This window comes from Rhipicephalus microplus, chromosome 3 (assembly GCF_043290135.1).
Source record: "Rhipicephalus microplus isolate Deutch F79 chromosome 3, USDA_Rmic, whole genome shotgun sequence".
NCBI classification, from domain to species: Eukaryota; Metazoa; Arthropoda; class Arachnida; order Ixodida; family Ixodidae; genus Rhipicephalus; species Rhipicephalus microplus.
The window spans coordinates 1,710,895-1,727,130 of NC_134702.1; the positions used below are offsets into that span (position 1 = coordinate 1,710,895).

Consider the following 16,236-nt stretch of genomic DNA (forward strand, 5'->3'; position numbering starts at 1 on the left):
ATTTCCGAAAGGACACTGCTGGGCGCCTAGTACTTCGTGCATGTGTGTTGTTACTGGCATTTTTGAGCGTGTGTAGAGCGAATTCACATTTACGAAGCTGTAAATGCACCATATCAATAACGATGCGGCTAGCGGAGGTAGAAGAAATGTCAATATGCTGCCATTACAGTAGCTCACAGACAGCCCCGTGATTTGCTTTGAAGATAGCAGCTTGGACGATCGCCAGCTTTGGTGAGCTGAGCTCAGAAGGCTTTCGCTACATTCAGACATGTCATAGATGCCCACTGAACAGATCCACACTATTTGCTGGCATGGCGCAGCAATGTTTATCTGGCAGCTTCCCACGCTGGCTGCACGGTTTAAGCTGCTCCGAGCACTCCGAGGTCACCGATGTATTCGGTTGGTATGCTGCGTATTGCGATTCAATTGCAAGCTGCCTCTTCATCTGGCGACTCTGAGCCAGAGGACCAGAGCGGCCAACCGAATACGCAATACGCCATTAGATATCTGTACTTGATGTATGAGCAGGCAAAAAAAGCAGCATTCTAATATGCAAGCACGCGAGAATGGGGTTGCAATGATTGCTTGAAGCTCAACACTTTGCAGCTGTCGGACCCAATAGAAAAGTGACTATTGCTGTTAAAGCGCTATACCACATCTGGTTGAGTTAGACTGTCAGGGTTCATATGGCTGTAAAAACAGGCGCAACTGTGATACTTTGTGGTACAAATGTAGGCATTCTACAGAAATGTGTTTATTGCATACATCCACAAGCCAGCGAACTCACTCATGAGAAGACTAACTTGGACTCAAATCGCGCCGCGAGTACGAGTCTGAATGAGTCTAGGTGAATAATAGTTTGGAAAGTTTGAATCCGAGTTAGTGTGGTAGGAGGAAATTTTAGCGAGTGCGGTGAGTCAAAATCAGTCCTGCTCAGGAAAGTGTTGACGAGTCTGAGTATGAGAAACTCCAAAGCGCAAAATATATTTCTTGAGTGAGTTCCATTTTTGTTTGCCGACCTAAGATCCTATCTACTCATCCTCAGCATTAATATGAGGCTCATTTGGATCTTGTTTAAGGTGGTAGGCCACCTTCAGAAGTTAAATTTTTTTCACAAGGCCGATTTTTTTGTTTTCAGCACGCCCGAACATATAAAAATATGTAGCAACAAAAATTATCTTCCAAGTATCATTAGTTTGCAAGTTACAGCTTCATTTCTATACCACATGCTCAAATACTGAAACCGAAACCACCATGTGCAGGTTACAAAAGTGTTTTTCGTCTATATTAATAATATTCAAAATACTGCATGAATTTTATGTTGACTGTTACATAAGAGGATGTCAATATATAAGTTTGTGCTTCTTATTGTTTTTAAATCTCTAAAGACGGCCATAAGATGAACCCAAAATACTCGTGGAATGTTTGTTGTTTGCTGGTCGGGCTACGTCGGGCATCGTTCTGCCTTTCTTCCACGTATCGATGCTACAACGTGTGCGTTCTTAGGCCACCTGGACCATATTCAGACCAGCATTGCCAAGTGCAGAACTCGGAAGACAAGGAAGCACAAGTTTGTTGGAAATGGCTAAATGACGACGAGGCTTCCTCCTGGCATGGGCGCGGGTGTTCCGGCGACAGCGTGGAAGCTTGAGGACATCACAAAAACGTATGAGGCTCCGCTGGAGAAGTCTTCGCTCTAAGAGAACAGGCTTGTGGACACTGATATTCTTTCTTCAATGTTTTCATCACTGACATGCCTTGGATGCATGAACCCAAGGCTGAAGCTTGAGGAACACTCTCACCAAGATATACGCTCAACCTGTGCGGTGATGTGCACTGACTGTGGGTTCGAGCACCCATTCGATACGCCTAGAAAGGTGGGACATACTAACGGAAATAATGTTTGTCTCGTTTATGCAATGCGCCAGTTAGAAACAGGGCACGCAGGTGCGGAAACGTTTGCCTAAGTCATGAACATGTCGCTCCTCCCCGTCACTCCGCCTACGACAAATTATCGTCTCAGTTTTATGCAGCAGCAGGAAAAGTAGTGACGAAATCTATGGCTGCTGCTGCTGCTGTGGAACTTCATCGTGTCGTGGGCAGTGCTGAGTGTGGTGTTTCAGGTGATGGCACAAGGCAGTAGCGTGACCATTCATTATTGAACGGATGTGTGTCTGCAATTTCTGTTGACATGGGGAAAAGTCATTGTTGTTGAGGCCCTGTCTAGCTCGAGTAAGTCTTGTAAAACTAAAAGGAAGTTAAAGCCGGAAAGTGCTTCTTATCAAGAATAGAAGGCAAACCGCACTTCCTGTCAAGCAAACCATGAAGGAAGTGCTGACAGTATGAAGACGGTAGGTCTGTACCGAATATTTGGGAGGTCTCAGCCAAAAAAAAAAAAAGCTTGAAGTACCTGAAATTTTACGATGATGGCGATTCTAAGAGCTACCCCGCTGTAAAAGACATTTATTTATTTATTACAGTACTGCTGGTCTGATCTTGAGACCTTAGGCAGGAGTGAGTACAAATGAGTACAAAAAAGGGGGTTACAATAAATGAAGGAAGTGCTGACAGTATGAAGACGGTAGGTCTGTACCGAATATTTGAGAGGTCGCAGCCAAAAAAAAAAAAAAAAGCTTGAAGTACCTGAAATTTTACGATGATGGCAATTCTAAGAGCTTTGCCGCTGTAAAAGACATTTATTTATTTATTTATTTACTACAGTACTGCCGGTCTGATCTTCAGACCTTAGGCAGGAGTGAGTACAAATGAGTACAAAAAAAAAAGGGGGGTTACAATAAACCCATATGAGGCATTGCGGCGATAATAACAGCAAAGGAAGAGCAGAACGAGCTCATACAAGCACAGCAGCAAGATATTTAAATAACTAGTGAAAACATGAATACGTAAACATATGGAAGAAAAAAAAGCGTCAGAGTTCATGTAAAACTATGTCAGAGCTATGTCCCATGGACTGACCGGCCTGTAGATAGGATGATAGCGACGGGCGTTCCACCACAGCTGAAGAGAGGGAATTCCGAATGGTTGCAGTTCTCGGGAAAAAAGAATACTGGAAAATGTTGGTGTGACTAGAGAAAAAGCTTACTTTTTTATTATGAAGAGACCGAGCAGGCCGCCGGTAAGAGTCTTTTAGATATGTATCCTTTTTGATACCTAAATGCCCATGATACAAAAGGTAAAATAGTTTCATTAATTCGTAGTATCGGCGATTTGCTAATTTTTCCAGCTCAGCCGTTTCCAGAAGCGGTGTTACTGATGCCTCCCAGCTGTATTGATTAAAGATGAGCCTAACTGATTTCCGCTGTATTTTTTCCAATATTGAAATGTTTCTTTTTGTGTATGGATCCCAAACAGCGGCACAATATTCCAGGAGTGGCCGAATAAATGTTATATAGGCTAATATATTAACTTCTTGGGAGGATTTACTCAAGCGCCTCTTTAAGTATCCAAGTTTTTTCATTGCGTTTATGTATGTAGTCAATGTGGTCATTCCAGTTAAGATCGTGAGAAATGATAACTTCCAGATACTTATACTCAGTTACTACTTCCAGAGGCTCATTATCAAAACAGTAAGAAAGCGTTATAGGGTGCTTTTTGAGACCAATTGTCATTGCGACAGTTTTCTTTTTGTTGATGGTCATTTGCCAGTTTGTGCACCATGTTTAAATTTGGTCCAAAGATTTATTTAATGTTATCTGGTCAGGGAGTGTGGTAATTTCACGGTATATAACACAATCATCAGCAAAGAGCCTTATTTTAACGGGTATGTTCCGAACGATGTCATTGATGTATACAAGAAAAAATAAAGGACCAAGAACAGAGCCTTGCGGGATACCTGAAAGGACTGGAATGGCACGCAAAGTATCATTATCAATGGCCACGACTTGTTGTCTACATGAGAGGTAGGCTTCTATCCAAGCTAGCAATTTGGTGTTCTTAAATATTGATTCTAACTTCAGTATTAAGTTTCGATGTGAGACTCGGCCGAATGCCTTTTCAAAGTCGAGAAATATAATGTCGACCTGGTCATGTCTGTCTAGGGCTGCTGCTAAGTCGTGGACAGTTTCAATGAGCTGGGTGACAGTAGAGTAACCACGGCGAAAGCTATGCTGGAAAAAACCAATTAAGCCTTTGTTTTCAAGGAAGCTGGATTATGGATTATGTGCTCTAGTACCTTCACACATGTGCATAATAAGGAAATTGGTCTATATGATGACGGAGTTGATGGCGCGTTTGTTTTAGGGATACTTCCAGCTGCGTACTACCAGTTGCATGGAAGATCTGCAGTAGACAGGGATTTCTTGAACAACAGACAGATATTTAGAACACCATTCAGCATATCGCTTTAAAAATGCATTTGGTATACCGTCTATGCATGTATTGAAAGGACAGTGTACAGAAATCGGAATGCATAGGGCATGTCCAGAATCCTGTTGGCTGCCACCTCAAAAAACTGAAGAAGGCAGTGCGTGGTCTCCGGAGTAAGGGAAAGCTCACTGATGCCCTCACTGACCGATTGCAAAACTACCATGGCATTGTCAAAAGGGCTAATGTGGGCAACTTTTCTGCAATGAAGCAGGCTAGCCTTGCCCGTATTTTTCATTGCAGCTCAACCGACAAGCATCCGAGACATGGTCTCTGCCTACTTGGACTGAAAAGCTGGTGTGGGTAGGGTCGAAGCACTCGGCCAAGGAAAGTATGTGCACAAAGGAGGACTTACGATTGATGTGCTCAACAAAGTTGAAACTGTCCACAGCGATTTGTGCTCGGATGAACTTCTGGTAAAATGTTTGCATAGAAAGACACAAAATGCAAATGACTGGTTTACAGGTCTGATATGGCAGTAGGCTCCCAAAGAGCCCCATGTAAGCTTGCCTACAGTAATGTTTGCCTTGCATGATGCTGTGGCACACTTTAATAAAGCAGTGTAAGCACCAAAACATCCTGGGGCAAGCTGGCATAGAAACAGGGCTACTACACAATGAAAGCTTGATTCGCCAGAGATCACAAGCGCGTGCAGAATGCCATATGCAAGTCAGCGGATGGGATGAAACAGGCCAGAAAGAAAAGAAGAGCAGTCGCACGAAGAAAAAGAGACTATAATGCTCTTAAAGAAGGACCCACCTATGAATGTGGTGCATTTTAGGACTCTGTGCAAAGTTTCTGACACCTCGTGCTCCCTCTGAATTTTTTGTCTTCGTTTTCCTCAAAATAAGAATTTGCTCCGAATCATGTGAAGTCAACTTTTGACTTTTTTTTTAGTGCATGCTTTGAACTGAAATTTTTTACAATATTTCACCACTTATATATCTGTGCAGTGAATTGCAATAAAATAAATTGATCAATTAGTTCTGAATGCACAGCTGATTTTGCAAACAAGCTCAGTCTGAATTGGCTCCCTGGATATTTTCTGCATATCATTTATCCTAGTTCACTGCATAGCTCCAACCTTTGGTTACGGAAATGCTAAAGCGTTACTGAATTCAGGCACGCGTCAGTCACTGATCATGGCTGGCGTAACTACCACTTTTCATTAAATTTTTGACAAAGATAGCCTCCCAAAAATAATCAATATTTTGCACTCTAAATGACTAGGAAAGATAAATAAAACAGGCTTGTTCCGAAAAAGCAGTTATTTTAATCCTTGCTCCACCGGTTAAAAAAAGTTTTGGTGGTGCCCCACCACCTTAAACTCGCATCTACTCACAAGCATTTCAAAGCAGTATCAATCATACACAATTTCAATATTTGCTGATATGAGGCCTGAATTACAAAGGTAGATGCCTTGTCCTCCACCCTCAGATTCTTATGGGAAAGTCTCAATACATAAATCTTATGCTGTCAACTCTTTCAAGAAAAATATCCTGGCTGGTTTACAACCACTTATAACTTGTATTTGAAGGTACCATATAAAAGTTGTGCCAAAAAGAGCACCAACTACACGAGATACTGATGTTACAGAGCAATAACAGCTAGCTCTGGACTCGGACTCGCTCAGACTCAGATTGAGCCACGAGTGTGAATGAGTAATATTTCTGTGAGTTTAGTCCGAGTGAGTGCAGTTGAAAAAAAAATTGTGGACACGAGTCTGAGCGAGTCTGGCTCAGGAAAATTTAGGTGAGTCTCTGTCTGAGTGAGTCCTAACTGCAAAATACATTTCATGATTAATTCTGAGTGAGCTCCACAATTTTTGGCGACCTATGCATACAGCTAAGCAGTGAAGTGTAATTGATCAATACCAGTACAATGATAACTGAAAAGAAAAAATGAATTACAATACCTCCGAAAAAAAGACAACACATTGGGAATAACTACTACATACAACTCGCTGCTTACAGGCCATCTAACACTTCTCTATCTCAGTTGGAGTGCACTGCAAGACATTCCCAGTTTTACAGTAAGTGTGAAACATCTAGTCTATTTTGGAACCCTCATTTCAAATACAATATGAGGGAAATGGTGTGCACATAAAAAACTGCACACATAAATCATCATCTTCCTGTTTGTAAAATGCCTACTAGACATGCACGATTTTACAATCCCAATAATGAAGCCCCCATAGCACAAGGTGTTTTTTGTTTTTTTCCTGCAGGTGCGCTCGATCCCATTTATTGTTTCTCATGCAACGCGCAAATGATGTTCTCGGCATGCCTACCTACTGCCAAACATGGGCGGCCCTCAAGCGCTTATATGCCGCACCATAAAGATGGACACGCCAGCGACGCTCACCTGCTCTCGTCCGGCCCGGTTGGCGCCGCGGAGCGTGCTGGGATCGCGGAAATGGCGGCGGACGGAGGATCGATCGAGCGGCCACATCGCAGCCTGCGCGGAGCGGGCGCCCTCTCGGGATGAACAGAAGCCGCGCAAACGAGCCACGCACACGACTCGCGCAAGTGCGCTCCCCAGCTGCGCGCAAGAGCCCGCAAAACGCGAACCACTGCCGGCGATGTGTACCTGGTCTTCTTGGATATGGAGAAGGGCTTGACACCGGCGCGGTGGGGCCTCTGCGGCTCGACGGGCACAAAGCGGCTCGGCCGGGCCCTGGGGCTGGACTCTGGCGTCGAGACGACCAGTCCTTCTTCGTCTTCGTCGTCCATCGGCGCGAAGGACAGCATCTTCCAAGCGACCGTCTTCGTCGTCGTGTGTGCTGTACGTGGCACGTGACGAAACAGCTGCCGCGTCAAGGAGTCACCGCCAGGGTTCGCGTGTGTGGTGGAAATCAAGCCGACCCGAGACGCTGTGTACGCGCCATGCTAGCTCGTGTGGGCACCGTCTGTTGCGGTGAGGATGCGTTCACATAACGAAGCTTGGTTTCACGTGTGCGCACGCACGCACACATTACATATCTATATATATGTGGAAGCAGTGTATACTTAAGGGCTCGTTATTCCGTGTTTTGACAATATTAATGAAATTCAACAGACAATAATGCCAGGGAATGTATAGGGAAAGTTATTAGACCAATTGTAATGTAAATGCGAATAAAGAAAAGTGGGTGAAAAGATAACTTGCCGTGAGCAGGAACCGAACCTGCGACCTTCGAATAACGCTCACGGCAAGTTATCTTTTCACACACTTTTCTTTCTTTTATATATATATATATATATATATATATATATATGGCACAACGGGAGCGTTGTCAACAAAGATAAATATATTTATCTTTGTGAGTCCCCTGATGAAGGGAGGACCCCTCCCGAAACTGTTGGGAAATAAATATATTTATCTTTGTTGACAACGCTCCCGTTGTGCCATATCCCATACCTTCACAAAGACTAACTGGCCCATTGAATTATTACTCCCACTAATATATTTATATATATTGGTCCCGGGGCAAAGCAGGACCGAGAGCCTGAGGTTGACGCCGGCCCTAAAATCAGATCAACCAAAAACGTTTGGTGGTGGTGGCTAGAAAAATTTCTGCAGCCCAGTAGGGAGCACTGCACAGCGCCAAGAGTATGGTTCGTGAAAAGAGAAAAGGTGGTAGTGTTCCTTGAAAAGAGGAAAAAGGCACCTAATTTCTGTCTGCCTCTTGGGCAACATGGCACAGTGCCTTGTAGGGATGGGGGGAGGAGGGATAAAAAGAAAAGAAGAAAAGAGGTGAAGAGATGGAGCAGGCAAGCGACAGGAAAGTTGGGAGCTGGTCAAAAAAGTGCAAGGACGGGGCACCACTCAGCGAGAGCTGCACGGCGGCAGGACACCGTGGAGGACGAACCAGTCGGCGGGAGAGACGCTCCCTGGATTTCGTGGCGACCGGTTGTGCGCCCGCGCGCTCCGCGCGCTCGCGACCTTCGGCGTCATCGTAGTTCTGGCCGACTGGGCTGGCCCTACGTCACCTCCTGTCGCCGGCTGTCTTCGGTGACAGCGCAGCTCTGACCTACTGGACCTGCTCTACGCCATCTACAGACGCCGACAACATCTCTCGCAAGTGTACCCCGTCCTCGGACTCCAGTGACCGTTTTTCCATCTTTCCTGTCTCTCCTATCCCCTCAGTTTGTTGTTGCTTCTTCTTCCTCTTTCCTATACCTTTACCTCTACCCTTTTATCTCTCCTTACCCCCATCCCTTTGTGAGCTCTGTGGCGGTGTCGCTCACTGAAGCAGACAATAACGGGGCTCACTTTTCTCTTCCTTTCTCTTAAGAACCACTCCTACGCTGTCGTCGGAGATCGCGAGGGCACAACCGTTCAGCTTGAACTCCTCCAAGCAACTCCCAGTTGTATGAGCCACAGCGGATCATCCATCAATGGTGGCACGTGTCATTAACCCCTCTCCCAAAAAACATCGTCTTGATGTTGTACATGGAAGCAAAGAAAAAGGAGAAATAACGTAGTCGGCTGTGAAGCGAGGGGCCAAATAAGAAAAACAGGAAAGAATGAAACGAAACGAAAGACGCCAATGAAGTCAGTCACTCAAATGGCGAGCCTCGGCGCGAAAAGTGTGGTTTGAGTCTAGAAGCATGACTTCTAGAAACTCCAATTTGGGGTGGGGAAGGGGGGGGGACGGGAACATTTCGAGGTGCCTTCCCATAACGTCGCTGAGACGTCGTACGACCCTGGAAAGGCCGAGCAGCTTTTCTAAACGGCCACGCCATTAGACAGGGGTCCACACCCAGATTTCAAAACCAGGCTTGAAAGTAACTTCTCGTGACAGAGACTAGCGGCGTGCGGCTGCGGTTAGGCGGATACGGTAGTCGAGCGAGTTGACGGGGCTCCAGACCTCTACCGGGGTACGTCACAACGTGACGTCACCGGTGCATGTGCAAGTCGGCGGTTGGCAAAACACTCCCGCCGGTGGCCGAGTGGGCTGCAGTCGCTCGGTGCTTGGGGCAAGCTTTTAAAGACGATAGTCTTTCTTGGGGACCTTGGACGCAAAAATTTTGTCTGTCTGTCTGTATGTACATTTATTTATTTATTTATTTATTGCATACTGCCAGCCACCTCTTGGTGGCCAAGGCAGGAGTGATACAAACTTTCATACTTGCAGTCACTTATAACACTATTCTTCACGGCGCAGAAATAAAATCACCACACAACGGTTTGCGTGGAACATGAATACTCGGGTTACAGGAGCAACACAGGAGCGGTATCAAAAATACAATCCAAATTTTGTTCCTAACACGAAGTGAAAAAACATCATAAAAAGAATTGAAATCTGCACATACGACCAGACAGCTTTTACTACAGACAGGCAGTGGCAGCTGATAAGAATGCGTCGGGCGCTGCGATGCTGGTGACGTCATGAGGTAGTTCATTCCAGTCGGAAATTGTTCGTGGAAAGAAGGAATATCGCCGAGAATTTGTTTTTGTAAGTGGCACCACTATGGTGTCTATTCAAAACAGACATTTGTCTGTTTGTCTACTCTTCACCTTCACTTTGGCAGAAGAACCACGGCGGCGCACTCAAAAGGTCTTGGATGTTTGTGCGGCGGATGTTAGCAGGGAGTTTCAGTGCTGCGTACCCAAGCGGCTTGCGTACCCAGGACGTTGGGGCGGCGGTATTGCGCATGCGCGAAACACCAAACAGATGCAAGATCGCTGGGGCGATGGGGCCATGCATTCGCGCACCCATAAACAACGCTGCCACCACTGGCCTCCTAGCGGAGATAAGCTGCCTTGGCGCACATGCTGGCGCATCATGTTGCCCGTGACGTCACCCACCTTCACGGCGAGCTAAGCCGAGAATGGCCAGAGCCAGCACCTTCACTTCTAAGTATTAAGCACAATTATTATAGTGGCTAGCCACTATACAAATATCATGGCACAAAGGCGCAAAATATCGGACCGCTTGAATCGGTCGCCTTGTAAGGTCCACCTTTGCCGGAACTCTCGGTATCCACACTGCGGGTACTCGAGCTGTCGAGTTAACATAAGCCAAAGTGCGAGCACCAATAGCGATTACATTGTTTCAGCCAGATTACCAAAGCTAGAATGGCCTGGAACATAGAAACTGAAAATATGCCAACCACCGACCAGCTGAATAGGTGGCGCCATCTAGCGCGACTATAGTGAACGAGGCGATCACAACATTGTTATTGCAGTAACAACGTGCATTGTACGTCTGGTGCGAAAACCGCACAGTGACGTTATTACAAATGAGTTACCTTTTTAATCATTTTCCCCTCAATAACATTGCGTGTAAGCCAACATGTTCATGACTGTGGTTGCACGAAGAGTCACAAGACGTCGACACTATCGTTACAGTAACCTTGTATTTTTCATTTTTGCATATACCAGGATACTATACACGATAAAAAAAAGTCTCGTGATTTTGCCACAACAGTGATTCAATTCCATATAACTTAAATGCAGTTTAAATGCACTTAGTATCACCATTTATGGTTCGCGAAAACGTAAAGGCATACACGTTTACGTCCATACGTAAACGTTTACGTATGAGGAGCTCAAAACGTTGGAAGGCGCACTTTTCGGTAAGACGGTAAACGCAAACCGGTATTCGGTAACACGATAACGTAAAGAAGTATACGTACAAGCTAAAAGGTACACAGAGTTACCCGTTACACCGTTGCTGTGTTGCGCTTGTCGGACTATGACCGGCCGTCTGGATTGCTTGGCATCGACGGTGCCAGCTGCAGTCGCAAGTGTGGCGCATACAAAAAAGCTTTTTTTTTTCGTGTTGACAACTATCATATTATTTAAAAATAAATTATTGAAAGTAGTTTACTTTATGTCGCAGTGTATGTTTAATTTAACATTTTAAATCGTAAAAATAATTAAAAATACTTACGCGACAAGACGCTATGGCGCTGCGAGCGCGTGTGATCTAGAGTTACTGTATTGCTAACTTTAGGTAGGTACCTAAAGGTAGCATATACAGTAACTCTAGTGTGACCTTCGTGCGGCTCGCGTTTGCGTGCGCACTGCTATAAGGCATTTCAGTTGGGTATGGGTTGGGTACGCAACGCCGCGCGCCCCCAAGCCCGCAACACCCCAAGAGCTTGCGTACCCAGCACTAAAAAACTCTCTAATGTTGCTTAAGATTCAGCGTTCATACTTGTGAAATTGCCAATTAAAAAGCAATTATTGCGCATGTCTGGGGCACCGTAACACGTATGTATTCTGCATGTGCGTCTTTTAGTAGAAAAGCATACATAAGTAATTTTAAGGACCGTAGCGCTTATCACGCAGCAATGACCATGCAACGCTTGCACGAAAAGGCGAGTGTTTCCAACGCTTTGCTAAGACGAGATGGTAGTGGCACCTACCCGTCGCCTTGCATTCTACACCTTATCGCCTCTGACACGGGCGCGCACACCCATCTCAGAGCCACGCGCTTTGTTTTCTAAGAAAACTCCCAGTAGCGCTCATGTCTCACGTGTGACGTGACTTGATGCACTCGTTCGCCTCCGCTGCACGGTCGAGGCTCTCTAACGCAGCGCCTCCAGAATACCATTCACCGATTTTCTCGTGCCGAACATCAAATAAATCTTTTGTTCACTCTCACCACACGCAAGACTATACACCGTTTCACAGGAAGGAAAAAAAAAACACCGCCATGATGGGCTGTGCGCGGGAGTACAAAGGCTAAGGGCGCAGCGTTTCCAGTGCATTTTCGAGGGGACGCGCCAATTTGCACAGCCCAAGGAGGGCTATGGCGGCGCCCAGGGAGGCGTTTATGAAAAGGTGAATAGTCTTTCGACGACATTTGCAGATTAACATGCAGATACGGGGCCATTTTTTTGAAAGCTTAATCTTCATCTTACAGTAGCAACATTAGCTGTGGCATGTGTCAGAGAACATCTAGGTGTGTCGTTATGTGCGCGATGAAATATTTGCCACGCTGGCTGGCTGTTTATCTCGGAGAAGTGGACACACGTGGCCGTCTGTGCGGGGAACAGCAGCATCGTCTGCGGAAATGTGCTGTGTTGACTGCGGCGTGTAGTGTGCGTTGAAATGCATCGACAATATTGGTTCACCTTTACGGACGGTGAAACGGAGAATGTTGTGCGTGGTGTGTGCAGTGTGAACAACGCGATGCGTCTTGTTTGCGAAAACACTAGTATTCGTTGTGTTTCGGTTACAGTAACCACTTGTCGATGGAACTTTGCGATCTGACATTTTAGTCAAGTTAAAAATGCATTTGACGCGATCATCTGCGAATGGGTACATTTCAGCGTATGCGCGGCGGGCAGAAAAATAAAAGTGCATGATCTCCGGGTGATATATACGACTTCGCATGAGCTATAAGCATGTTCTAGCGTTGCCGAATTTGCATATACGCTTTACCACGGCTCTAACTCGTATTATTGGACACCTGATACGTGTTAATGGGAACAGGGGTGATTTTCGTTTCTTATCTACATTGTACTTTTACGGCTCGATCCTTATGAAGTGGCAATGCGCATTGGAAGTTTGTATATCAGGCCTAAAGGAGCAATATAGGTACGAAAACACGTTATAGGTGCCCAATGCAGCAAGGTAACTGTGCCAGATAACATTACAAATAAGTTGTCCGGTTTTACATCCCATGAATTTTCACTGGGTTATTGGGAAACGCAGCGGTAACTTTCACTATAATTTTCACGAAGATACGTTATCCTCAGCTTAACGCACGGCAAAAAGTGTTTTTTTTTTTCAGTTATCTCCGATCAGACTTTTACGCAATGGGTGAGAATCTTATTCGTGACGTCGCGCACAGCAGCTCAATACCTTGCTGCCGCCAATGCTGTACCTAGTTTAAAACTGCTTTGCCCACGCCAACATGGAAATTGAATAAGTTTACATCCATGCCATGCAAATATTTCTCAAAGTGCCAGTCACCGTGTACATTCAAAACGTTCGCTTACGAAAAAGGTCAGATTTTTTATGGCTGCCATCTACGTGGGTGAAGCCCACTGCATGCTAGTCGCGTCTCGCACTACTCTAAATAAAGTTTGTCCCTTTATCTAACTACGACGAGGAAATTTCCACACTATGAGCAGTGACCCTTCCACGACCCTTTTCTTTAAATAGATGCAACTTTAGAATTAGAACATAGCAATGTAGAAATTTCCGTTGAAGGAATGCAGACATGCAGCTCTGCTATGCAGAAAAATGCCCCCAGCAGAATTTTCTTGCCAACCAGCACCTGCTCCGAAAGAGGGTATGGTGGGCGGGGTGTCCGCAGTGACGTCACAGTGTTTACAAACATGTCTATTGAATCCTTCACTGCGAAGTGTCAGCGCTTAACTTCCCCATTTAAAGGGGGACAACCAAGACTTCATAACACATCTAGTTTTTCTTCACTAAGTGTTACGGCTATGGGTGACGTTAGCCGCCGCCCGATCTAAAGTGTACAGCCATATGTATCTATCCAATCCATCCACCCGGCACCCATGTGAAACATTCCAAGATTGTCGGGCAGGAGCATAGCCTCGAGCACCGCGGTCACCCAGCGACCGTGTTCTCAGCGGAAGCGGGTGAAACCGGTACTTTCTTGACCAGCCCTCTAGCTATCACATGCAGAACTTATGTAAAAAAGGATATCGTCTCAGTTATTGTGGTCAATGTCCACGTATATTGACAGCATGTCTGAAATCGTCTCACTGAGTCTTCGGTACGTAACTTTATTTAGCAATTCCCTGATTCAATTCACACTTGACTCTGCTGATTGCATTTCTGGCACTGAACTTGTGCATTGCGAGGCACTAGACGAACCACATAAAAAGGGGAAAGGGCTTCCAGTCTGCCTTTTACGTTGACCTAACAAGGAGCAGACACTGCGAATAATCTTCCCCCCACCCCTGAAGGGAGCCCTTCGCCCACTTATGCTCGTGCACGCACTCGAACGCTCGCCACAGCGCCCTAAATGCTCGTGGTTTCTGCGCCAGCCCTCCTCTCCCTATCTCCCGGCGTTCCTTCATGCTCTTTCGTCCACGAAAATACGGGCGAGACGTTTCTTTTTTTTTTTTTGAGGAGCAAGCGATGGTTGGTCTAGCATGCGGGATGATGTTACCGCATGCGCCGTCCATGCTACGGAGATGGCTCGCTTCTTTCATCTCTGCTTAAGCCGTGTTCCTCGCCAACACTCGCGAACTTTCACTCGCGGGTAGATGTGACGTCTCCGCAAACACGGACTGAACCCCGCTCCTTTCAAGATGTGCACGCTTGTTTCTCAAACCCACGCATAAAAAAAAAAAAGGAAAAGAAAACCTTCGGTGTAACGAACGGGCATTCCGGGGAGTCGGAGATACGATGCGAAGAGCTCGAGGTGGTGGAGAGACGGAATGGAAAAGGAAGATAACGGTGTGAAGAGATAGCAATGAGAGTCGATGAGATGATGACTGAGGCAGAGATGATATGACGAGGAATGAAAATTAGAGATGGGAAACGAGGAAGCGAGTGATGGCGGGACGTTATGAAAGAAGATTAAGATGGAAATCACCGAGAGAGGCAACGAAGATGGTGAAGACCAACCACATGGACCATTCGTGAGACGAACTTCCCCTCCTTTACTTAAACGAGCTTTGCGGGAAGGGATGCGGCATATTGAGACATTGCGCGGTTTTATTAATTAATGACTATCATTTGTGCCCTCCTGTGTTTACTTTGTATCACCGCACCATTGTATTGTCAAAGTTATTTCCCTTATGTATCCTGCGTCGCACGTCGCGAGTGTGTAAATCATGTGTTATAACTTTGTGTAGTAGTTGATGTACGCGGTTGTACGATGTTTGCAGTTACTATTAAATTTAATGAATCAGTAAACAGAAACAGGTCGCAGCGTCTCTTACTTCCCTGTGGCTCTGGTACCTACAGATGGAGGCAGTATTCCGATGAAGAACCAAAAGGCGATTCAAGTGAAGCTTCGAAAAGCCACTTCGAATTTCCAGGGGGTCACTGAGGTCCGCCAGTTTGGTCGCGGAGGCATCCTGTGCTGTTCCGCAGATCAGGAATACATTCATGAGCTCCTGCAATGTTCCGAATTCGCAGCGCATCCGGTAAGCCCATTTATTCCGGCACACGTCGCATGCTCGGAAGGATTAGTACGCGGTGTAGACACAAGCCAGACACCTGCAGAAGTGCTCAATTTGTTTTCGGTGGCGGGTGTAATTTCAGTATACAGGTGCACCCGTACAATTGACAACATAAAATCCCCAACGGAATCGGTGATAGTGACCTTTTTAAGAACAGTCTGACCTTCCGAAATTAAGGCATGGCCACTGATCTATAAGGTAGAGCCACTTTCCCCCGAACCCCTGCAGTGTTTGAAATGTTGGCGATATGGACATAGCGTCAGAGAGTGCCAATCAGTTCTTAGATGCCGTCGGTGTGGTGCAAATCATGACAGCCGAAAGTGCAGCTCTGAGAAAGAGCGGTGCTGCTTATGTAGTAGGACGCACCCTGCAGACTGCGCAGCAAAAGAAAGGGAGCTTGCCATATTGGATATTGTAAAACGCAAGCGGTGCTCTCGGAGAGAAGCCGTTGCAGAAATGCAGGAGAGATCCAAAAGATATGCAGGTGTTGCAGCACGGCATACCACCGCCATGGATGCATCCCTCGCAACATCTATCGCAGAGGCCATAGAGAAGGCTGCGGAAAAGGCAATGGAACGCCTCGCAAACAACCTTTTTGAAAGCTTTGCACAAATGGTTTCGAATCAACTATCTCAAATTCTAGGTGTAGCATATACGAACGATTGGGATCCTCAGGTATCAGTGGTATCGCAGCGTACGGAGATGGACAGTGCGACAACACGTCAGCGATCGGTTTCTCCTGAGG

At 45.9% G+C, this 16,236-nt stretch overlaps 1 protein-coding gene across 15 annotated transcripts in view; it reads right to left on the minus strand.

The window, feature by feature from the left end:
* Window positions 1-16,236, minus strand: part of Srrm234 (Serine-arginine repetitive matrix 2/3/4) — a 357,763-nt gene that overhangs the window by 179,503 nt on the left and 162,024 nt on the right. The window contains exon 1 of one of the 15 annotated variants that reach the window (XM_075888716.1): window positions 6,973-7,206. The exons of the other annotated variants lie outside the window; for them this stretch is intronic. Within the exon in view, the coding sequence (XP_075744831.1) occupies window positions 6,973-7,133 (161 nt within the window). The 5' untranslated portion in view covers window positions 7,134-7,206. Of the gene's footprint in view, window positions 1-6,972; window positions 7,207-16,236 lie in introns of those variants that run through there. 15 annotated transcript variants of the gene reach the window in all.